Source organism: Anopheles aquasalis, chromosome 3, assembly GCF_943734665.1.
Source record: "Anopheles aquasalis chromosome 3, idAnoAquaMG_Q_19, whole genome shotgun sequence".
NCBI classification, from domain to species: Eukaryota; Metazoa; Arthropoda; class Insecta; order Diptera; family Culicidae; genus Anopheles; species Anopheles aquasalis.
In genome coordinates this window covers 56326049-56351371 of record NC_064878.1, presented here as the reverse complement: position 1 = coordinate 56351371, position 25323 = coordinate 56326049, and the positions used below count along the sequence as shown (strand labels likewise).

The following is a 25323-nucleotide window of genomic DNA, read 5'->3' as shown; positions in this document are numbered from 1 at the left end:
CAACTGCGCCTTCTTTCCAGCGATGCGTCGACGATCTCGGTTCGTCGCGCAGCGGTCACCCCATCATCGTGTGTACCCCACCCGGACACCAGCTGCCACCGCCGGTTTTATGTTGCTACCCGCACCTACCGGCCTGGCCCGCCGGAGGCACGCGATCGCCAGGCCAGGCGAGTTGTTGTGGTAGTGGTGCTATGGTGTATTATTTCCCTTTGATTCTTTTGAGCTATGGACCACTCGCGATCGGATGAACTTTTCAGTTTTTCAACTTCAGGCCGCGCGTGCGAACGTACCGACGATCGACGATCGAGACGATCCGCGAAGAGAAGAGAAGAGTTTGGTGCGTGTTGTGCTAGAAAGCATTAGCGGGCGATCGGTGCAGATTCGGCAAAGAAACGTGCGCGCGTGCGAGAACGAGGACTCCGTCCCAGTTCCTTCCTTCCTTTCCTGCCGTGAAAAGGTTTCTTATCGAGAAGGTGGATGGTGGACGGTGCTACGGTTTAACGGTGTCAACGACAGTGATCGTGCTTGCGATCGTGCCCGCGATCGCTAATCGGCGTTGCGCGTTTTGCGCCGAGCGAGGAAAACCACGGCATCGTCACGCGAAAGGGAAACCGATCCGAGGGGCGATCGATCGATCGATCGATCGAGCGGTTGTTCGACGTGAAATCGAAACCGAAATTCGATCCACCTCATGTGTATGTGCGTGCGAGTGCGTGTGCTGTGTTGTGCAAAGTGTTTCTGCACTTCTGTTGGCGATTCTAACCCCCGAGGGGCTGCGCTATTTGCACAACGGCTTATCCTCGTCTCGATACCACCAGATTCCGGCGAAGGCGTTACCATCACCATGCCCTTATCCATCCTCGCTATCGCTATTCTGGTGTTTTGTTTGCGCCGCGCACACGACAACGCAGCGGCGTTGGCAACAAAACAGATAAAAAAAGAGACGACGAAACAGCGGCCCAAAACCCAAAACCCCTCTCTCTAACGGCTTTCTAGCTACTTTGCGTGCGCCACCATGCGAAGCCACGTTTTAAAGAGCCATAAACAGCGGACGATGGAGCGAAAAGAAATTCATGGGGTTGATGGTGATGCGGATTTTCCGTTTTCTTTTCTTTCCTTCTCACTGTTTCCGTTTCTGTGCTTTCTGCATACCACAACACCACGACGATCCGTTGTCGTCATTGTGCGGTGTGTTGTTGGCTGCGCTTTTCCTTCCAATCGCCGTAACATCCGCCGGTACGCGCAATCTCGCTGCTGGTCATTGGACGGATGAGTGGCCTCCCGAAAAAAAAAAACAAACACAAAAAATCATAGAAGGCTGCAACGCAACGAAACTTTCTTCTCGTTGCCTTCCTCTGCCGCGTGGAGAAAGATCCGAAAGAAAGCAACCGCGGAGGCTGTGTGCTGTGTGTGGTAAACGAGGAATCTCTTCGAATCGGGCCTAGAACGAGGTACGCATCACGCGTTTGTGAGGATGAGCAAACTGGTTCATCTTCCGTCCGGCGATTCACACATACACACCTGCATCTGCGCCGGAATGCGTTGCCATCCTTTGCTAGGCAACCGCAACATACGCTCGCTCCTCAGCTAGCAGCCACCTTGGATGCGATGCTCTCTCATGCTGGGTTGACCGGTTTCCCTCGATGATGATGATGCCTCCGGAGGCTCCACGGTGTGTGTCTGTGAGCGTAACCTGAAACCGAACCGAACCGCACCGCCGCGGCGGTCGGCAGAACGCGCAAAGAACTCCAAAGCAAAGCGGAAAAGGTGGGTTAGCTGCGGTGCGGGGTGGAGTGGAGTGTAAACAAACGCATCACAGCGAAAAGCCGGTTAATGGTGACCGCACCACTCCCTAGGCCGAGGAATGATATGATCCGACCGGTTAACGCACGGTCACGTGTTTCAGCGTCGTCGTCGTCGTTGGTCCGGCGAGCGATATCCGATGCAGCAGATGGTGTGCCTGTGTTTGCGGAAGGTGTTAGAGCGAATTGAATCCTTTTCGCTACCGCGAATTTGACCGCAGACGATGGTTGATGCTATTTGGTTGCCACTGGATTGATCTTGCCAGGATTGGAGATGTAGGACCTCGAATGTAAGAAGCTGAAAGCAGCGGATCGGATAACATGCAGCGACAAATGTTAATTTCTGAAAGATTGATTCTTTATTGCACAACATAGTTTTCTGGTTTGTTTCACCATGAATACTAGATTTGGATAAATTATTCTTCTCTTAGTTATTCTAATACTTCGGTGCGATGCAGTCCTACCCAATGCGGTTGCATGCAGTTGATGTATCACAGTATAAAGCATTGTTGTTCAGCACTTTCCATGTGATCCATTTGAATTAGGGCAAGTTAAGTTATTGCTATTCATGCATACATATCCCCAAGGACAGCCGCATATTGATTTGTTTTGCAAATTCGTCTTTTACGTCCAGGTTGTTGATTGTATGTGTCTAGTGCAAATGCAGCTTCTCCTGGGTTCGATAAAATTGCATATTACACTAAATAGACTTGTTTACAAGAGTTTATTTTGCCACAATTCCTCTTCTAAATGCGTATTTTTGTTACATTCTCACAAAAAAGCACCCGCCATTAGATTGTCTGTCTTTTAAAATTAGTTCATCAATTTGCATTTCCTGCTTGAGTTAATTTGGGAATGGGTTTCAATCTGTGAAACTCATTCCCAAGCTGCTACATTTCCGCGATCTTTTTCGGCACATTAAATACCACTGCTCAACAATAAAGCTTCTCTTATGTCCACGCTGGAATCGGTGCTAGCCAGCGATCGGTATTCACACACTTGCGCAAACATCCTTCCCCTTTTTGGAACTTTTGCCACGCAGTTTATCACCGCCTTCGACACGGTATGCACAAGTGATTACCCCCTTCGCACAAGTCTTTGCTCACGTCCCAAAATAGATGCCCCCCAAAAAGGAGCAGACGCTCTTCTGAATCTCGTAGACCGCGGAGTCGCACAAAAAATACACCAAAAAATAAAAACAAATCAACAAAATTCCCCATCCATGTACCCGTCTCCTGTACAGAGCAGTGGCGTTCTGGCCGCCAATCCGTTTAATTCGATGCGAAAAATGTCGTTCGCGATTTAGCGCTTTGCTGGTGCCGCGGTGGCGTTTCGCGATTAAAGATGAATGTATCCGGCGCAACCGGCGTGCGTGCGTCAACCGAAACGTTACATTACAAAAATGATTAAAAACGATCTCACCACCGCTCACGTGTTCCAGTGCAGTCCGTGTTCGTGTGCCGTGCATTTGTTGGCGTCAGGTCCAAATTGCCACCGGCATTGCGCACTGTCGGTCGGTCTGGTTGCCGGATGACATGCTGGATGAAAAATGATCTTGCTTGCGCCCTTAGCGTCAATCGCCGCAAGGCTTAACAGGACCAGTAGCGCGAATGGGGTGCACCTGTGAGGTAGCTGTAGGTTAAGCGGGGCGCACTTATACACCCATTACACCTTTGGCTCGTTCAGGCCAAGGAGGTCTTTATGGGATGACTAATTGTAGTGTTTTACACTGGCAGCCGCAGCAATTCGGTTCCTCGATTGCGTCATACGAGGATGGGAATTGAATTTCTAATTCAATAATTCAGCAAAACACAAAAAACAAATCTTTCGGCTTTTCCTCAATCACCACGTCATCGCAAGTTAATTGGATCTAAATTAAACCCAAAATGCATCGAAAATGATCCAAATGAAAAGAAAAAAACAGATGCAATCCCTCAATCTGTCATGTTATGGCGTCAATGTCTACTTTGTTAAATGCTTGCTGCCCATCAATTTCGCTTCCAATTGAACAAAGCCCTCTTTCGCCCTCTGTTGAGCGTCTTTTCGGTCCCCGGGAATTGAACCCATTGACCAGTGTCCATCACCCGGTGCCAGCACAAAAAAAAAATCCCGAACGAAGCCACATTCAGTGCACCGTGACGCAAGCAAGAACTGGTAGCAACCACCATGGCACGATATCGATCAACCCGTGGCGCAACAAACCCCTTTCTGTCACCGCCTCAGCTGACGAATGCGAATGTCTCGCATGTGTGTTTGTGCACGCACGGACGAAAATGTTGGTCAAAAGCGTGTATCGAACGCCACCCAGCCCTTCGCCCTTCTCGGTCGCTCGCCAAGCCACCGGAGGTTTAAACCGAACTTCCCACCTGGTTCGTCCGTTCGTTGTTTACGTTTTGGGCAGTTTGAGTTTTGTTTGCATTTTTGTTGTTTAAGGGAGGTTTCTGCTTGGCTTGGACAAGTGTGAATCATGTGCAGACCCCGCCAGGCCACGTAAGCGCGTGTGTCAGCGACAAATGCTTTGTGTTATCGATCGCAAAAATGGTGATTCTCTGTTTTGATGACAACAACATTCGTTCGCGTTCGCGAGGAATGCGCCAACAAAACCGAGGAGTGCTAGGGCCAGTCCACGTGCTGGTTAAATGGGCGTTTCGATTTCGCGATCGCGTGTTGCTCAATCGGTCGATCGAAACCGCTGATCACGTGAGACGGTCTGGGTGTGTGGATCGCAACCCACTTTGCCGACTTCCGGTTGCGCCAATCGAGCTCCACAGGAGACGGCGACGGCGACAACAAAGTGCAAAGCAGAGTGGAGCAGAGAAGAATCAGCGCCACGTTGCCAGCCAGCCAGCCCAGTCCCAGATTGAGCTTTATTGTTCTTTCATTGATTTTAATCGATCCCCTCAACGGCAACAGCGTGCCGAGAGATCGCTGACACATTACCGGAGTGGCGATCGGCGATCGGCAATCGGCGGTGGCTGCATTCTTTAACGTCTGGGTTGATTGTTTTGCCACGCCAAACAAACCATTTACGATCAATTGAGTGTCAGCTAGCTAGGGCCAATTGATGGGCGCGTGACCAATTGATGGCGCTCGACGGTGCGATGTGTTTTCCAGTTGCGGCAGATCTCCGGGGCGGATGCTGCTAGGGGCTACTAGTAGGACGCTTGCCAGTAATGCGCGTACAATTTTCCTCTATAACTGACCTCACCGAAGTCAAATGTGTTGATGCTGGTGGTCGCATTCTTTGCCTTAAAAAAACGGATGATTCATGGCGGCATTCAATCGGTTTGCTATTTGGCAACTGCTTCAAGCAGCAGAAGATGCGGGTTGAGGCATTAATATTCAATTCCGCGTTCCTGGTGTACAGATTGGTGCTTCGCTGCTCGTTATTGCGACAAATTTCACGCCATCAATCCATCTGGGCGTTAAACTAGGGGGGCTAGAGATCGCGATCGTGTGCCTAAGGCGGTCAGTGATGTGTGATCCTCTACCTTACCTCACCAGCGCACCAGAGGCCTTCTTTTGGCCGTAGCTAAAGCGTCTCACACGCGGGGTAAACCTGTAGCACGTGTATAGCACAGTGGAAACGCTAAAAGCACCTGCAAACCCCGGCACTAAGCGAGTGGTTTGTGGTTTTGTTTGACTTCTTCTCTTGCCCTCTCTCACTGCTCGCTTCTCTTACCCCAGAAGGCCATCCACCCATCGAGGCGCTGGTGAGTAATTTTGTTTTGTTGATTTGTTTGATTTTCCATACGCCATAGATACTGCTCGCGAACGTTCTATGCTGTTTTGGGCGCTTTGCGCGTGCGAGTGGGATTTTGGGGCTAGGGGACCCAGTTTGGGTGTGTTTGCACTGTGGCTATCGCGCCCCATGAACACATTCACCAAACCGGCTGTAGCTGTGCTGTTGACGCTGGGAGTTGACGGTCACGGACGTCTACAATGCGATAAAGTTGTCAGTCAGTTGCGTCGGTCGGTATGCACCCCCCCCCCCCCCTGGTCGGAGCAACATTATCAAAGTGGACGTAGTGCACATTGGAATAGAGCGTTTTAGAGCAAGAACAGCTAACTAGATGCTTTTGCATTGGCCTTAGCAACCAGTCGCCATAGTTCTCTATTAAAAGCAAGTCTTTTATCCAACATACAACTTTATTCCTCTTGTAAAACAAATCACCATAAGTACCACCAGAATGGACGATTTTTTTTAACTCCTGTAGCGTGGTCGAATCGACGGGGAGGCGATCACTTTCATTGCTCCCCTACCAGTCACAAGGTCACACAGACACTGACGGCAGCGCAGCTTTGCTGTTCCACATTAATGGCATCAATTACATACAGAGTACATAAAATCATAAACCGATCCTACCGTTTTTGATGCATGGAGGTTGTTGTAAACGCGTTTCGCGAGGCCGCGAGGTGAGTCACGACCGCGGCTCCGTTTACTCCGTTTACTCCGTTTAATGGACATCGTAAAGAGGTAATTCTCGTACTCATAAACCGACGATTCCGGTCGCACACGATTGGCACACGTCGCTGCCCCTGTCTCGTTATGCTGCAAACAGCTTGCGGACTGCAAGCGATGCTAGCGTGTTGGGGGCACCATTTTGCAGCATAAGCCGTGGAGATGGTTGTAAACATGTAAACCAGATACTTAAACGAATAAAGATTACATTTCGCAGCGTGATGAAGTGACGCTTTTTGTTGACTTTCTTGCGGTTATAATCAGTTATCGTATTTACATCATTTCGCTGAGGAAGATCACTGGATACAGCCGCTAAGTAAAGAACATTTTTTCCCCCTTTTGTTATCAATGATTTGCTGTATTTCTAATGCTGTGCCAGTGAATATAATGTCCATCTAATCGAATTGATGACACAAGGCGGCCTACGGCACTGCCAGAGCCGTTTGGGTTGCAAACCACACCGTTAGCGGCTGTTGATTCGTTCGATATCGCGCCGTTACCGGTTATCACGTGCACTGGTCGTCTCGCTGTTCGTCTTATCGCCACCGAGCTGCGGTCGAGCCCTTGGTGCACCTTGCTGCATAATGCTCCGTTAGAACTCCCGCGGTGGCGCAGACCGGTGCTATTCCGGTTTTTTAGCCACCGGCGAAGGTGCAGGAGAGAAGGAACGGCAGCGAGTGAAACGTGCTGACAGCCATGGAATATGGGGCCGCTGGTGGCGCCCAGCCTGCCGGAGCTTGTCGTTGTTGATGCCTAATTTATGCGCTATGTGACATTTCTACTTAGTCCGTCATTACACGATTATCCATAGACAGACACCCGGTGAAGCCACGTTCCTGGGGATGATTTTACAACCACCGCGGGCTCCTGAGCTTCGCTGGATGACGCTTGTTTTTTTTTTTGCATGAAAATTCGTCCTCGTCCGCTAGCGGTACCCCATGGCCATTAATTCATTCGTTCTCGATGGAAGATGGGTTGAATGAATGCGAAACGCAATTACACATTAACCTCACTTTGGCGTAGGTAGTTGACAAATGTCGTCGTAGTAGCCCTCTTGTTAGCTCGTTCGCTAAGAAAAACAAAAACAGATCGCAGGCAGGCTTAGAAGGCGGGCGGGAATGACTAAAACCCTGGAGCGCCAGGGCCTTGGACGTTGTTGTTTGGTTGTTGTTTGCCAAACAGACAAATTGAAAGGTCAATTTGGACTCACATCTCATCCGATCGATATCACACACGGCGAAGGCGATGGTAGTGCTGGTGATGCGATGACACTGGGATGATCAATTATTCAATTTAGCTTCCACATCCCGAACCAAACCACACCGTGGGCGAGCACGCGACCACTAAAAGTGGTCACCAGCACTCTCTCTCTCTCTTTCTCTTTCTGGCGAGGCGGAGCACCGTGACGGAGAAAAAGGGAGTGGGAATCGCAATCGAAACGTGAATGCCACAAGTGTGCCCGATGGGCGCACATTGATAAAGATGCGCCGCCTCCGAGTGAGCAATAAATTATGAAAATGATTCACTCCTCGATGGAGGATAGGACAGTTGGGAAGGAGTTGAAGCGAGAAAACTGGATACTAGTTCAAGGAACTTGCGTTTGCAGCTCGCCGATGCACGCACGCTGATGTCGGTCACTTGGTTGTTTTTTTTTTTGTTTGCCTCTTCACTAGTGCGGACGGGCTGGAACTGGACCAACTCTGTCCCAAACCGGAGTGGACTCGTTCGATTGAGTAAAGTCGCCAGCAGCTAGCAGCACCATTCAATGCGCCATTTTGCTTGTTGATCGCATGACGCAACACCCTTTAGCTCAGCTACACATATTTGACGATCCCTCGAGCGAGATATCACTTTAATTAATTGAAGCAAATTAATGGCTCAATATTCGTTTGCTTACGTGCTCGCGGTTGGTCCATTGACCACGCAAACACCACGCTGTCGCTGTTTTGCATCCCAAAACGGATGCAATTGCGCGTGCACCTAATCCCAAGTGGCCACCATGTTTACCGGCACCAAATTGACCGAGAGCAGCGAGCAAACAGGAGTTTCCGGTAAACAAGAAATCGACCGACCAAGATGAGTCATGTGCCTTAATGTCCGTGCAGAAGCCGCTGGCTTTGCTTTCACGGTCCCTTCTCGGTTCCGGTGTGACCTTCCTTTGCAATCCAGCGTTACCAAGAGTGCAAACAAATGATAAGGTAGCTGTACTGTGCAAACGCAAAGAAAGTCAAACGATTTCCGAAAACTCGAAACACCGCGCGATTGCGCGTTCAATCGTCGCTTCCCTTTATCTGTTGTTGTTTTTGTTGTCGTTGTTGATCAACAGACTCACGGGTGGGCTGTGGACACAAATTACAATGTTTTATCAACAAGTGGCCCACGCGTTCGACACTTTATCTCTAGCGGCCAGCAGTCCGATAGTTTGGTGCCACTGGCCCTGATTTATGGCGCTTTTCTGGGTGCTAGGGGGGGGGGGGGTTCGATCGAAACTACATCGATTGTAAAACATCGGATAGCATGCTGACACACGCGCGCACGCACGAGCACACACAATCGGACAAAAGGATCGCGCTATCATCGCCAAAGATCCAGCAACCGATCAATCATACAAGACGCGGGGCAACGCGGTGCTATCAACACGTATCTCAGGTGCTGATGAGGTTGCTGATAACCGCGGTTACACCCAATGGCCTGCAGGCCACGGACAGGGGGGTTTATCGATAGGCCAGTGCCTGCTTGCCTGCCTCTTGCCAAAAGGGCAATGTTCTCGCCTCGGGCCGATGACTTCGGGACACCGTTTGGAGCACTACATCAGGTTGATTTACGGTGTGGCGTCACGGCGTCGATCGATGTGTGATAGGTCACGTGACATGCGGATTCCGGAACGGTATGGAATGTTTAAAATTAGCCTTGATTGTTTCCGTACAAAGCAGTGAATGTTTCTCACGAATACAAACGGGTTTCGGGGTTATAAACATGTATTTTCTGGGGACATGATCTGGAGTGCAATTTCCTGAACCAAGCATTTGTTTTTGTTTATCAACCGCAAGGTTTATCCGGGTGCAGCGCTGGCGGCTAACTTAAAGCACCCAAATCCCTCTCGTTAAACTCATTACCGGTAATTACAGGTGCGAAAACCCAAGACCACTCCGCTCCAGAGCCCCAGCTAACCACAAACATCGTTAATCGGATTACGGAATAGTTTACACAGTGGAAGTGTGGGCGCGCACCCCAAACACCACTTTGGCCTTGGCAGGTCCAGAGGTTCACCTCAGGAAATTGAATTTTCATCTTTTAATCCCATGGCCATTCGCAAAGGCCGCAGAAAGCGTAACGGTGGGTGCCGGTGAGGCTCAAAATCCATCGTCGAAACATCACGCGATGCTTGCCGCGAAACAGAGCGCCGCTACTACAACAACAAAGTATTCCCCGGGCGTGGGCACGTTTTTATTTCGTTCTGATTAACGATGACAGGCGCGACGGATGAGAGCGGGCGGAGGGAAGCCATCATTGCGATTGTTGGGATCAACGCAAGCGACGCCGGTTTGGAGTGGTGGAACCATCGCAGTAGGCGCAGGAGCCCTTGCCTCGTCTCACTCGTTCGCTCGCTCTGTCACTGACAACAACAACAATTGGTTGCTTGATTGTTTGCCACCATCCACCATCTCTTCCATCTCCACCCCACGACCGATTGGCGAGACCGATAAAACGGAAATCAATCATCTTCGAAGCGACAGTCCAATTGTCACCGAAATGGCCACCGCTCGTACCGCCGAGTCGACGGATCTTCGATTGTGGTTTTTCTGATTTGATTGGCGTGTAGCGTGGTGAGGTGGAGTTTAAGGGGGGGGGGGGGGGGTGATGCATCGTTACTTCTGGGATGGAGAAGAAGGGGGAGGGGAGCTATCCTTATTGTCTAGCGATGGCATCGTCGTCGTCATCAGCTATCAGGTATCAGGCGACGATCTCTGTAACAGATGATGAACTTCGCTTCGCAGCTCAACGACGCTCGACTCTCTATTTGTCACATTCAATATCAGTAGAAGATCATCTGGTTGTGGCTTTAATGAACGCAAAATGGCCGCTGTGCCGCATTCGTGAGGTGCATCTACCGTGGCCCCCGGTTTTTAGGCGGTTAGAAACACAAAATTGAATTCCCGTTTATCAGCTAGATCCTTCTTTAATCCACCCTGTTCGATAAGCATCCCTTGCCAGCATGCCAGTTGCTTCTGGCTCTTTTTGGCAATCCAGCTTTATGGGGGCCGCCAACCCGTGCGGGTATCATCGGATTCTAATTATGGGATCGCTGAGGGTATTAACGGTGGTACGTGCTCGTATCGGCAACACCTGATAACTGATGATGACATTCACGTAACGAAGCTTTTTTCTCCAAAAAAAAAAATCGATGCACCTCCATCAGCAACGCTCGAGGAGCAAAGCAACCGTTGTCGTGAGTCTTCGCTACGAAATGACCTACCTCGTTTGCGCGTGCAATAAACGAAAAGGCTACCGCGTTAACGCACCTTCTTCCTCTAATCAGGGACCAGGGATTTTATTGCCATTTTTTAAACGCCAAAGATAATCAACGAGAGCACCCCTGGGGGGGTGGGTTGGGACACAGGTGGAGGTAACAGGTGTGACGATGGCACGAGTACGAGCTTCACGCTTTATCTCTCCACCGGTTGGTTGGAGTGAGACAGCTTCTCGAGATTGGCGGTCGAAGGAGAAGCTCCTATCGCCCCGGTAAAGAACGGCGCTAGACGGTGGCAGGCGCTTGAAGCGGTGCACGATCACACCCGGCTAGTTAGTAGCAATTGTGCCGGTGACCGAGACCGTCAAGCGTGTCGTGCTGCCTCTGCTGCTGCTGCTGCTGCTGCTGCTGCTGCGCAATCCAAACATGTGCGTTACGGTGCATTCGATTCCGTTTAATGTTCTGTGCTCGGTGGCTTTGTGTTCTCTTCTTCGTTTAGTCTGTTTTCGAGTTCGTGGAGTTTTAAATGAGTTTCTGTTTCCCTTTCCTTTCTTTTTAGTAACATTCTGCTTCATTTGGAGTGTGTGCTAGTGCGCGTGTGAGATTTTTTGTGGCCTGTTAGTGGCCAGTGACAGAGTGACGATCGAGCAACGGTGGAGTGCTTGCGCGTGAACCGAGTGCAAAGTGAATTCTAGACCGGAGCTTTTTCTTAACTAACCAACGAGAGAGAAAGGCTGCCAAAGAGCTTGTGACCGACGAGTAGCAGCGACCGACCTAGGGCAAGATGAGCCGGCGCGACAATAACGTGAGGAAACTGTCCTTCCTCGGATTCAACACGAAAGAGGTAAGTTCCATCCGAATCGAAGGTTCCAAAGAGCCAAATTGTGATGTAACTTTGCAGCCAGTGCAACCAGCGACAACCTCCGATCGATCTGATAAGAGTCCTGTAATCGGGGAAGTTTAATAAACCCTGATAGTACTCCTGAAATGGTTTCGGAGAACCGCACAGAGATCACATGGCACATCATCATTGTGGCATTCCTCGCGGCATGGTCTGCGTGACGGTGCGTTACGCGTTTTATTGCTCCCTTCTCCGCCCCTTCCCTCCCTTTTCCCGATAATACCACCGGTCCAAAGTGCCATCATAAAAGAGGCATGAGACAGGTCGGGGTGGGGGGCACACGGAATGCTCGCTTATCTCGACCATCACTCGCCCGAGCTCCGCGATTACCGCGCACGGAACTCATAAAACATAGCGCCGAATAATGTGATAATGCCGACCGACCGGCTCGGCCATACTCGGTCACTTGTTTCGGTCAGCCGGCAGCATATCGCGGTTATTAGCCTCACCGCAGGTCACGTGGTTTATGTGCGACGGCGCTCGGTTGGCCAACAGGTAGCCAACGGGACAGCGGACTCCGCGTGACATTTCCATGCGGTGTGTGAACCGTGGTATCGATTGCGGTCCACGACCATTCCCACAATTGCGGTGTATGTGTGCTGGAATGCAAAAATCAATGCTCGATGCTCATGGTGCACCGTTGAATTCTCTTTGAAATGCGCTCGTTTGCGGTTTTTGGTGGAAATTAATTTGATTAATTGAAGAAAGTAAACGGAATGGACACGATGCGCCCGATTGCTTCCTTCATTGCATTCGATCTATTATCTATAATGGAATCGGAATCGCTTGAAGCACTTTGATGTCGTTATCGGTCGTCCTTTTGTTAGATACATCCCTTGTGCCAGCTTCTACAAGAAATAGCTCGGTCTAGGTCAAGAACAGAGTACAAGTAACAGCCCAGAGAAGGAACAGAGAACAGAACAGTGGACAAGTAACAGCCAGGCAGAGGGGCCGCAGAAGAATGTATCAATCAGTCCGCTGGCCATTTCATATAATTTCGAGGAGCATGGCATTATTAAATTTGCTTTTTTCCCACCACAGGGCTTATTATAGAGTTAAAGGCAATTGCAAAACTGGTCGCCGCACAGGAGATACGAAATAATTTAGTTTTGTTACCGAAAATCCGATAATGGAGGCGCCAGGTAACCGGTAAAATTTCCAGGGGTTTTTTTATGTACTGTATTGGCACATTGTGTCCCCTGTCCTTCGTTTTTATGTCCTCTCGCTTGTCTGGCTCTCCCTCTCCTTCTCTACGGACATTCGCACAACGCAGGGCAGGAACACGTGTTTCCGATAGAAGCCGCTGAACGCAGGGCAAACCTTACCTGGCCACACAAATCAGTACCAACAGTGCAACACGGTGGACGACTACGAGTTGAAGTGTTGCGCGTGCCTACCACACTAGAGCTCGCAATCGTTCTGCTGTGCTAGTGAATTGTGCTTCCAAAACCATGTTCATTCAATCAACAATCATTTCTTTGTTGTGATCGCGTTGATCTGGCTGTGATTGGTCGAAAACCGAAAACCTTGGACTCGAGCCGTCGCAATGTCACGCATCATCAAACTGTTGAGCTTCACGGCGAGGGGCATTCTGGTAGGTGATTCCTGCACACAACACCACTGGTGGGAACAATTAATTAAAAATATAAAACACTGGCGCCTCCATCGCATTCACCATCAACTTCAGTGCTCGATTGTGTTGTAAGTTCCATGCGGTTTAACTACCTCTTCCTTCGCCCAGTCGGTAACAAGTGACTTTTCAAAACAATTATTTCCACTTGTACCCGCTGCAAACAGTGCAATTCGAGGGCACGCTCTCAGTGGGTGGTTGACTGTGTGTGCTGTTACTGCTGCGCCCTATATACTACGCCACGGGAAGCGCCGGGAACTGACCTTGGCCCTTACATATCGATCGGCACATCGATGCCCGCGAAGTGATGGCTCCGTGCTACTGAGCGCGATGGCTCGTGCCATCGTCCATTTGCTGCCGGGACCGGGCACGATAGCGGAAGATAACACGTACGACGGTTCGCATGTTTACCAGATACTTTAACAATCCGTTAACAAACGACCGAGTGCGCACTGCGTGGGAGTTTTCCAGCTTGGTGGTTCCGTTCGGAAGTTCTTAAAATAGCACAGGGGGGCGCCGTTGAATTGGGCTTATCGATTGTGGAATATTTTTAGAAACGCTTTGTCTCGTCACGAGCTGCACGATCGTGCGCGATCGCTCGACTCGGTTCTTTGTTTACGCCATGGGTTACTCCAATCCACACCCAGGTGTCAACCAGCTATGTCACAAAAGCCAAACAGAACCGGAAAACAGAGGGGCGGGCGAATGTTTGATGGCGAATATTAGTTGACTGGCCACCACCAATTGGTGAAGGAATCACGGACGTTCGATTAGCGAAAATTATCGTGGCCCGGGGCGTGCGGACCGTCCTGGTCCGCCGTATTTAGCCGGCAGCATTCGTTCGCTCCGGAACCATTTTCATTGTAGCAACGTGGCCGATCGCTTCGGCAGTACAGCTCCAGGAAGTCCAGAAAGTGCAATCTTTCGAGTAGAGTGTTTTGTTCGGATAGCCGGAGTTTAAGGGCGCGACATAAAGTGACAACGATGAACCACTATCTGGCAATGGGAACCATGGAAGAATCGTATGACGATCTTAGCCCATGGCATCCCCATTGGAGGTACAGTTTGCTCGTGGTAAGTGAACGTGGCCATGGCGTTGGGAGTCGTACGTCGCATTAAGTAGTGAGTGATCCCAGGGTCCAGGGGAGTTCTCGTACGTTCTCGTTTGTGCCCCCAAAATCCTTGGCCTACCGAATGTCGTCTAGATGTCAGCGGGTGCCACAATGGCGGCCCTGTTATTGAATGGCACACGTACACCATTTCGGCCCTGCACGAGCAATGGCCACCAGTAGTCAGTAGTTGGTGGGAGATTCATCTGCGGAGTGCGTCCTTTCGTCTCGGCGTAATTGGATTTCTTCCATTCAGTTTCTTTACGAGTGGCATCATCACATGGCCCCCATCGTCGTCGTTATGGTTGATGGATTAGATCTCGTGCAATGGATAGAGTGCCGTAAGCGGTGGCGACAGATGGTGTGTTAACGGGCGCCTGGTGTGAAGGCTCCACTCTACGCCCATCGTTAAGCTCTGGCCTAGAACTCGATTAGTTTTTTTCCTTCTCACAGAAAAAAAATCAAGGTTCAATCTTGCGAAGCTACAAGGAAGAGCAATTTCATGGCCAACTCCCTTGATTGCTCTCTAAATTCTCGCGAAAATCCCCAAAAAAAACACGTGTCCCTAGCATTAAATGGCATTTTTTTGCGATGTTGCAAACGCAAACAACCCGTCAGTAAGGGCAAATTGAATTACCATCCAACCCTGGCTGCACACGACGATAACCACAATCAATGTTTTGATGTGACGGCTCGCCTACCGCCCCCCCCCCCCACCCTCCCAAAAAAACCAAATGGCCATCACGATGCCAAATTCGTTGATTTACTGTCGGTCGATGAATGAAAAGGGGACACCCAAGGAGAATTGGGTATATGGGAGGCTGCGTGTTCGTCGAGGGTTTCAAGGCAAAACAACCGTCAACGAGATAATGAAATCAACTGCGCGTCGTACCGGCGTTTGGGAAAAGGGAGCAACCAGAGACGAGACAAACCGAACGCCAACGAGCAAAACAAAACCCCCGATAATGCAATCAACGCAAACGTTCGTGCTCGTGATCCCGTTCCTATTTACAGGGCGCGTCCTAGGGGCGCACCTGGGCGTCAGCTGTGCGTAGCTGGTTGCCTTGCCTGGCATAGATTCCAGGCCCTATCCCATTGGCCCAGATATTGAACCACTTCAATCCATCGTCGAGGGTCACCTTGTGAGCGTGCGAGCTTGCGAGTGAGCGGAAATAGTCTCACGCAGCGTGGCGCGGCGAGTGAGTGATGACCACGGGCAACAGAAACCCGGGATCGCGTTGGCACGAAGGGACGATTCGATGGCCCGGCCCCGGGGAAACCGGCATCATCGTGACGGTGGTGGCGGTGTAGGTCGTGGTGCTTAAGTATTGCAAATATTATGCCATCCTCCACGCCTTCGCCCTTTAGCACGTGCTGGCTAAACTCACGCTCTCGGTTACACTCTCTCTCTCTCTCTTGCCGGCAGGCTTAGATCTCGTCATTTTCATCGAGTTGCTCTCGACGTTACTTCTCAACTTCTTGCGAAGCGATGAGCTACCTCTCACTCGCTGACGTACACTTTGCATTTCCGGCCTTTTTTTTCAATCGAAAATGGCAAGCACTGCACGGATTAGTGGGGATTATGTGAACTACTACATTCGGCACTAAGTCTGCTATTTCTTATTTACCTCTTCGAAAGCACTACCAGGCACTTTAACGAGTCCACCGTTCCTTTGGGTGAAGTGCACTGCCACACTTAGTAGTCCGGAAGCTGAAAGAGGAAGCTCTTCGGTTCAGCGAGTTGTCAAAACAACGGCCTACTCTCGTTGCAAAGAGAGCGAGAGAACAAACAGCATGGAGCGTGTGAGCTGTGAGCTCGCTGGGACACGAACGAAGGCCGATCATCGAGCCATCGTCACTGTGGCCGAATCTGGAGAGGGAATTTTCCCGATAAATACAATTTTCCCGATCCCACCATCTAGCGGAACCCTCACAGGGGTTGGCTCAGATGTAGCTGGAACCTTGCCGAGGCAACAGCAGGTCGCTGCGGCTGGCCTCGAGACCGCGCGCGCGTGCTACCAGCCTCCCGTCCAGTCCTTGCAAGTCCTTTCCCTCTCTCTCTCTTTTTTTTCTCTTTCGCGCGCGCAGTGAGTGAGGTGTGACAGTGACACAGTTGCGTTCCCCCCGAGTGTAGGTTCTGGGGTGGGGTTCTGCTCGATGCAGACCGCAGCAGACACACTCATGTAGCACCAGGAGTGCATCGAAATTAAAGTTCAGTTAAACAGTGCACCGTCGACTGTGGCCTTTACAGCCTTGCACACTCCTGTCCCACCTGCCTGGCACGTGCTAAACTCGGATAGCTCTCCACTTCCCTATCGATCCGTTCGAGCCAGCATCCCATGGTGTGCTTTGTTTTTTTTCTTCTGTTCGGTTGGATGAAAATCGTGACAAACACTTCCAGTCCGTCTTAGTAGGTGGGACGACGGTGGAGCACGTTCTAGCCGTAGGTGCGGCAGGTGTGCCATCATGGGCGCAATCCATTTGGCAAACGTTTCTATTTTCGCGATACAACTCGACGTTTTTTCGGCAATCACGAGCCAATGAGAGAGAGTACGAAAGAGGGAGAGAGAAAGGAAGCGAGCGTAATTTTTGGAAGTAATGACTGATCCCCGTGCCTGGCAAAGACACAATTCGGTCGCTCGGTGGTGTCCCGTGTCCTTGACATTGCTACACCACATGTGAGACTCCTGTCCTCCGTCTGTCTCCTCCAACCGTCTTGCGATTAGTTCACAAAACATGCCCCGGGCGTGATGGAAATTACGTCTGTGATTATGTTATCTTCTTGAAGGCAATTGCTGGGCCGGTGGAACGTGCACGCTATTAATCGTGTGAATTCGTGACCTCGTGCGGCGTGCTGTAGCATCCCTAATCAGCTGTGCCCCCGGTAGGGGTCAAAGAACTGCCAAGACGGGAAGATTTTACAAAGAAACAGACCACACGGTGATAAGATTCGACAGAAAGGTTGGCAAATTTATGGCTGAACCCGCAACACGTTGATTCTGACCTCTGGTCCGAGTCAGGTCTTCGGTACAGGTCATTTGTTTTTATTCACATTTCGTCCCCTAGCCAAGGACACGTCGATTCGGTTCGGGATTCGGCGAATATGCCGTGACGAGCACGCGTTGTTGAAGTTGAAAGTTTCTTCATTTGTTTTGCAACCTTTTTTTTTTTTGTTTTGTTTTGTTTAATGCTTACTGGCGCGACAGAGCCCTTCTGGTGGCGCCATTGTGTCGCACAGGACGTTGATTTCATTAATATTTTTTGCAAATTTCCATTCCTCCACCATCATCTTGCGTTGTGGATGAAGAGAATTGCTGTCGCCCAGGCAAATGCTTCGACAAAACCAAATCCGTGGGGTGATGACCGTGGTGTGGAGGATCGGCAACTTCATTATAATAACATAAATATGCTAATGAGTCGCTAGGGTCCCCCTTTTTCTCCACCCTGGTCCCAGCTCTGTCGAGACGCGCTGCTCACCCGTGCGATAATTTGGCACGAACTGGCCGAACGCTGCTCCTCCTGCCACCAGTCTGCCACCCATTACACACGCCGCTCCCATTTACTATCGGTTCGACTTTTCCCACCTCCTCCCGCGCGCAGCGTACAAAGTGTCGGTCGGTGTCGCAAATCGGAGCCATTTCAGTGGGAAATGCGTCGCAGGAAGAAAACGCCATCGAAACGCACGGCATCGATCTAAATAGATTGGTCCGAACGTTCGTATACGTCAACAAACGCCCCCGTGGCGGGGAAGTGATCGATCCGTGCCGCGAGTGTCTGTGAAGAGTGTGTGAATCACGGTGCTCACGGTGCAAATCACGACCGAACGGCGGCACGGTAAACGGGTGGCTCCCCCCTTGTGCTGATTGCCCCTGGCCGCGCTGGCTAGCTAAACAATATTAATCCAACGTGAAAGACCCGAAGTGGCTCCCTCAAGTGGTGGCGGCATCTTATCTCGGGGAGGTGCTAAAGTGGCCAACGCCAGTAGCAACCATAAACTTGTTTCAGATTGGCCGCCACCGCCCCGGGCCCGGGCCCAACAAGATAATGATATGAAGTGCCGAACGGGGTGAAGAGCTTCCGGTGTGTATTGTGGAGAGATCAAGTGGTTCCTTCTAGTGGTGGGTGTGCCATTACTGTCACGCGAAAGACACCAGAGACACTGCAGCTGGCAGATTGCGTGAACGGTTGATTGGTTTTTCGTGATCGAGCCAATCGATCATCACACGAATGCTCGGTAATGATTGGCGTTGCATCATCATCCTCCACTGTCTCACCAGCCGCACCACCACCACCACCATCATCATCAACATCATCATCATCATCACCAACACGATCACCACCGACAGTACCGCCGTCATCGTCATCACCATCATGCTCATCATACCGTGGTGGCACCACAAAGTCTGCACACACTCGACCGTCAGCGCCGTCGGCGGCCATCGTGGCGCTTCATCACAGCCACTCCGATACCAACTGTCGGCGGATACTGTACCGTGGAGCTGGTGCAGGACATGGTGGTGGTGGTGGTGGACGTTGTCGGCCACGTTCCTACGGTCACGAAGAGCTGGGCGGTGGCTATCTGGCCTATCCGATCACGGTCGGTCACGTGTGGTCCCGCGAGGAGGATCAGCGTGGTCGGGCGAACGTAGCGCCAGTTCCGGTCACGCGACCACGAACACGCGGTCTGTTTCGCAAGGTGGCCGCCAAGCTGATAGAACGGATTCGCCACTCGCTGGAAGCGCGCCGGTTTCAGGTGAAATACCACCCACCACCTCTCGTGTCTCGTGTCGTTCGTCTCGTTGTTTGTTCGTTTTTCTTCTTTATTGTTGTTATTTCGGTGTGCTCCCGGTTATTATTCATTCTTTCGTTTTAAACCACCCCCGCCCCCCCCCCCCCCGCATCGATGTATTTGTTGCATAATGGGCAAGGTCCTTTCGTGACGAAGATTATTAAATGGCAATCGATTTCAGTTTAAGGACCTTTTAAAGTGAAAGGAATTTTACGAAAGATTCGCTCTTTATTCGGCCATTTCTGATGGCATTCGTCAGCGCATTTTGGCATTTAGAACCTTGATTTGTTACCATAGCAATCAAAATAGAAGCAAACTTTCGCAAAATGCAAAAGACAACGATTACTAAGTTTCATCCAAGGTGCATCAGAAACTTTGATTTAAAAATTATTCCAAAACCCATGTTTTTTCTATTATTCCTAAACTTGCTTCGAATGTAAAATACCTCTCTAAATCCTCCTCTCAATTAACACATCAAAAGTCTTCTGAGAATAGGTTTTACAATAGAGTTTTTTTTATTATTTTTTCACAAAACTGGTATTTTGACTGGCGCCTCCATCACAGCAGTCACTTCGCCTGCAAACACTCTCGTATTAGCCATCCGTTTGGTTGTTAAGGAAAATTGGAAAGCTTCCACCTGTGCACACCATGCCACTCGTAGCAATCCCGTAGACACCGTACCGCCTTGGCAATGAGCGTCCTCAAGGTGGCCTCGAGGTCCTTGGTTGCGTTCGGTTGGAGAAACATTTTCCACCGGCTATTCCACCCTCCCTTCCCGCTCGGGAAGTCCGTTGATGGCACTCTAGATTGCTTGATGGTGCTTGTCAACTATCAAACACGGGCACAACACCCACATGCACTAAGAATAGACAGCGGAGTATCACGGATTGAAGGAACGTTGCTTTCGTCTGTCCTCAGTTTTGGTTCAATCACGGCACGGCACGGCAGGGTGATATTCTCAATCAGGATGACGGAGCTGACAGGATGAAAATGAAATTCACCTTTCCTCTTGCTCGCAATCTCGCTAGCCAACCCGAGTCACGAGCCGGACCGCAATGAAGCACATCGAAGACTGTGGCTTGGTGTGGTTGCTGTGGTGTGTCTCGTGAGTGAGATCCGAGCACGAATGCAGCTGATTCACTGCTCGCATGCTACAACGATGATGATGATGATGATGCAGAGGGATGAAAGGGACCATTTACTCGTTGCGCTTGATGCTGAAAACACGACGCCGCCTTTGCTCTGGTGCTCGTTGCATGAAACAAATGCCTTTACATAATACGCTCGATGAACCAATTCGTGAAACAGGAATACAAAACCCTGAATTTAATATCGCTGTCCCGTGTCCACCAGCTTGGAATCGATTTATTATTTACACTCATCGCTCGACAGTGCTCGGACGGTGAATTCGACCAAACAAATTCTGGGACAACTCCTGGGAGGGTAGCCTAACCTTCACCTTCGTGCGCTCCTCCTTCTCCCCTCTCTCGCTGTTCTGTGTCACTGTCATGGTCTCGCTTTCCCAGGGCACCGGTCTGTTTTGGCAAGCGGATAACGCCGCTGGTACTCGTTTTCAACGAAGGGTTATTTATAAATCCTATTATAATGCCCTACAGGCAAGGCTTGGCGTTCCAACTCGTCCTTTTGCTGGGCTTGCCGTTCATTCTCAAGGGGCATGAATTTCATAATCGAAACACAGCGTGCGCACACAGGTCCAACGCAAAGCAACGGGCCAGGATTCCAGCCAGCACTTATGCTGCTACTGCTCGTTGGACACGGACCGATGGCAAGCGATTATACCGTTCCAGGCATCGCGTGACTGTAACTGGTCCAAACGATTCCAAATCACCCGTTTCGTTCCTTGGCGCTACGCTTATCAAGCATTTTGATGGCTGTTGCGTGTGTCCGTGTGGGCCGAGGAGCCCCGTTTTCGATTAAACATTCCCGAGAGTCGTTGCAACAAGTATGTTGTATCGATTACACGAGATTCCTGATGGGATTACACGTTGATGATGATGGTAAGACGTCTTGTAGAAACCATTTGCCTTGTTTGAGCTACGAGTGGGTGTAATGTTTAACTTATTTGACTTTAATTGGGTTTCATTTAGTAAGACAGATGATTCTCTTTCGCATCGGCGTGCCGTGAGTTGTGACTTAGCCAACTAGATATAGATTGGTCGTTTGGGAAACTTCAGGCGACTTCATTATGAACAGGATCAAAGATCCCTTTGATACTCGTTTCGATACACGATTCAGCATGTGTCTTCCGCTTGCGAGTATATATTTTACACGATTTCTGCAACATTCCGAAGTGCAGTGTCCCTATTTGAATGACTTTGTGTAGTGCGAATACTGACTGTATACGGGTAAATTGTATCCTTTTGTGTATCTCCCCGAAACCGAACATCAGCGGATACAGCATGACACCCACCTCATCCTCATATGCATACGCAGCGCATACTACGCAATCCCTCCCTTAGGCATTACCATCCTCACGAACAACCTGGCTGTTCCCCGGGAGCATTGTGTTGGGAAAATTCCAAAAAAGTAAAATATTTATTTCCCGTTTTCCTCTCGTTGCAGACGAGCAACGATGACCCGAACGAGGTGCATCTGGACGACGAAATCGAGCGTGTCTTCGGTACGTCGAGCGTGGAGAAGGAACGATTCGAGCTGAACCGGCTGCAGGACGACGTCATCCTGGACAACTCGCCGCTCAAGTACGACGAGGCGCACCGCGTTCCGGGAGCCGGTGGTGGAGATGCGGCCGATCCCGATACCGGCGGTAACAGCGATCGTGCGGTCCACGGCAGCAGCAACACCTCGAGCGCCGCCAGCAATGTGACCGCCGCAAATGGCCGCACGGCCAAGCCGCAGGCCGTTGGTGCTGGTGGGCGCAGTGCCACGACCTCACCGCCCACCAGCCCCATCTCGTTCTCGTCCAAGAGTGAGGCCACGGATACGAAACCATCCGCAGCCAACAGCACCACCCTGGCCGACAACACGTCGAACGATTTCAGTGAAACCGTGCACGATGAACCGATCGTCGATCAGGGCACGACACAGGGTGAACAGTGGGACACGAACGCCCGGCGGAATGTGCACTTCGACAAAGACAAGGCTGCCCATTTCCAGGGACTACCGCTAGAGGACACCAACGAGGAACGTCGTCGCCGTACCGAGTAAGTAATCCGTTCCGTGGTTTGGGCGCATGCCGTGTTTTCGTGGAAAGGTTCCATGGTCGCGAGTCACATCTTGTTACTAGATTACAACATTGTTGCGTTGGCAACCAAAAAACCTTGACATGAATCCTGGATTGTTCGTTTTTTATTTCCTGCGCTCTCACGCAACAGGAGACAGCAGGTACAGCAGGGTAAACCGGTGCGTAGTAGAAGGTTAGTGAGAGCGCCAATATACGGGACGTTGCAACGGGTAATCGTGCTTTCCACTTAATTTTCCTGTTTCAATCGTCAGTCCGTATGCATGCATCTGGGGAGGGAGTAGGTTTATTATTCTCTCAGTTCGTGGCAAGATACTGGGATGACGATGAACGAGTTTCCAGTGAAGCACGCTGCTATCTTGAGCCATTTGTTTTGAGTTGTTTCTCCCCGAGGGCTTTGTTTGTTGTTAGATTTTCGACGAATTTTCCGTTCGTTTGCAATTGGCTGCGATGAGAGATGGTTTTCTATCCGATAACTACGCTTCGTTAAATGTACATTCACTTTGCATGCAGCTTCACCGTGGGTGGGGAATTTATCTTTATCTGATTGTGCTTTCTTATCAAGATGTTGCTGCTTATTGTACAGAAAATGTTTTTTTTCGAGTATTGACATGTTATTAGAGTTTCATTCCCAAGATTTCAACAAAATTGTCGAAGTTTACAGTTAAAAGGTTGATTTTAATTATGGTTTGACTAATGTAGACAGTGTTTTACTTCATCCGAAGACAATAGGAACAGGAAATTAAGTTCAAAGTTGTTCATTTTGAATTAAAATTTGAAGATCTGTATATCAGAAGAAAGAAGTAAAGTCACTAAAATTTCTATTTTTTCTAGTATTTAAAAACAATGTTTTTTTTTCCGAAAACTTATTTAATGCTGCTTATATTGTTAATATCATCTTATGTTTTACAATGTTTATTCAAACTCAAGTTACTTCGTCTCCTTATATTTATGTAAAAATGTTCCATGGGCAGTCTATTACTTATCTATATTATTATCAAACACTTTTGATTGTTACGCTTTCAATATTTTCAATTTTAAATGCTTGTGGTTCAATTCAATCAAAATGATTTTGAATGCACAATTCTACTTCAGAATCCAAGCCTTTCCAATGTTCATATCAACTTAAGAACGCTGTATTATCGCTTCAAGGTTGAATCAAGAATTCATTAATTTATTAGAAAATCCAATTCCACGATAACTACCCACACCCCTTCCCAACCCACTCTTCCGTTCAATTTGAAGCTTCACTTCCGGCCGCATGATTGTATCGCCGGATTGGTCCATTTCCTTCGTTTGCCGGAAATGTAGGAAACAGTGCCGCAGTGCACAGGAGCGAGCAATTGCTTGTCCAACAACGACAAAACCAGCCGCTTATCGTCATCGTCCCTCTATCATCTTTCCCGCCCCTCCCTTTCCAGGCGTCACCATCCGCACAAATCGCGCAAATTCTCGCTCCAAGAGTACCACCCAGAATGGCGACGACAGAGTGGTGCCGAAGGTGGCCCAACCGGACGCCGAGTGTCGGTGCAACCGGAAGATGCTACCCTGCAGGAAGCGGACATTGACGAGCTGACATCGCATCGATCGGATGATCCTCGTGCGCTCCGTCGTCACAAGGTCAGCCAAGCGCAGGCCACCTCATCCGTGGTCAACATCAACCGGAAGGAAGCCGGCGTACCACTGGCCCAGTTGCTTCCCTCGACCAAGTACAAGAAACTGTACGATCACAGCCCACACGAGGTGTTTGTGCAGCTGGACGAACTGACCGGCAGTGGCGAGGAGCGCGAATGGAAAGAGACGGCCCGTTGGATCAAGTACGAGGAGGACGTAGAGGAGGGTGCGGACCGTTGGGGTCGACCGCACGTTGCCTCCCTGTCGTTCCACTCGCTGCTCAATCTGCGCCGCTGCCTCGAAACCGGCGTCGTCCTAATGGACCTCGAGGAGAAGGATCTACCGTCGGTGGCGTACCGGATCGTGGAGCAGGTATGACGTCGAATGCGATTCCGTGTTGAATGCGTCATGGCAACACTCACTTCCCATACCCTCCCGTTCCTCATTCAGATGGTGGTCGATGAGCTGATCCACGAGGACGATAAGCCGGTCATTATGCGAGCGCTCCTTCTGCGCCATCGCCACGTCAACGAAAGCTCGCACGGTGGGTTCTCCTTCGGACCGAAGCGAAAGTACAGCAGCTATACCAGCCTTCAGGTGAGTGACGCGTCGCACGTGTGCCATCCCATCTCTCTAGATGATCATTTATCTAACGCACAAACGCACATACACCCTCACTGCACACAACCATCGGAATCATCCTGTACATTCCCTCATTCCCCGGCCTTATTAACTGTTGTTGCCCAAGGCGCAGGCGGAAGCAGAACGGTCATTATTCATTAAAATGAGGTCATCCTTTGGCCCTTTCCCCGGCGGGGCGGGCGTTGGATGATGGATGTCGCGTTCAAGGACCTTCGTTACCTTCAGCGCTGCGCCACTAGTGCATGATTAAGGCAAATTGATTCCGTGGTTAATGATTCATGTTCTGCTTCCTGCCGGCCAGTGCCATCAACCGCCATTCCTATTGGGTTTCCTGTTTCGTTTGTAATTCTTTCTTTACTTTTTTAGAACCTAGCCTTTCGTATACATGATCGTAGCATGGAACACTTGGTGTTTATCATCGAAACTGACACTAACACGCACACTAACCCCTCGCAATCGGTAATAAACCACCGTCGGCGTCCTACGTCCTCTTCTTTGTAACTACTTTACCCCCCCCCCCCCCCCCCCCCAAGTGGCTTCGGAAAAAGGTTTCTCGTGCTATTCGTGCACAATGCAACGCTTTCTCGGTGTATTACTGTTGCCGATAAGGATATATGTGAACGTATCTCTGTTTGTGTGGCTATGTATGTAATCAAGGAAGAGGAAGTAAAGCTGTTATTATT

General features: G+C 50.1%; 1 protein-coding gene across 7 annotated transcripts in view; it reads left to right on the top strand.

Moving 5' to 3' along the window:
* Positions 1 to 270: 270 nt before the first annotated feature.
* Positions 271 to 25323, top strand: part of LOC126574638 (anion exchange protein 3) — a 30704-nt gene continuing 5651 nt past the window's right edge. Inside the window, exons 1-6 of one of the 7 annotated variants that reach the window (XM_050234953.1) lie at positions 271 to 337; positions 11295 to 11579; positions 21748 to 22346; positions 22518 to 22559; positions 23806 to 24370; positions 24449 to 24595. In XM_050234953.1, coding sequence (XP_050090910.1) covers positions 11520 to 11579; positions 21748 to 22346; positions 22518 to 22559; positions 23806 to 24370; positions 24449 to 24595 — 1413 coding nt within the window. In that variant the 5' untranslated portion in view covers positions 271 to 337; positions 11295 to 11519. Of the gene's footprint in view, positions 458 to 5495; positions 5516 to 11084; positions 11164 to 11294; positions 11580 to 21747; positions 22347 to 22517; positions 22560 to 23805; positions 24371 to 24448; positions 24596 to 25323 lie in introns of those variants that run through there. The other 6 variants (XM_050234951.1, XM_050234956.1, XM_050234954.1 and 3 more) reach the window with 6 other exon arrangements.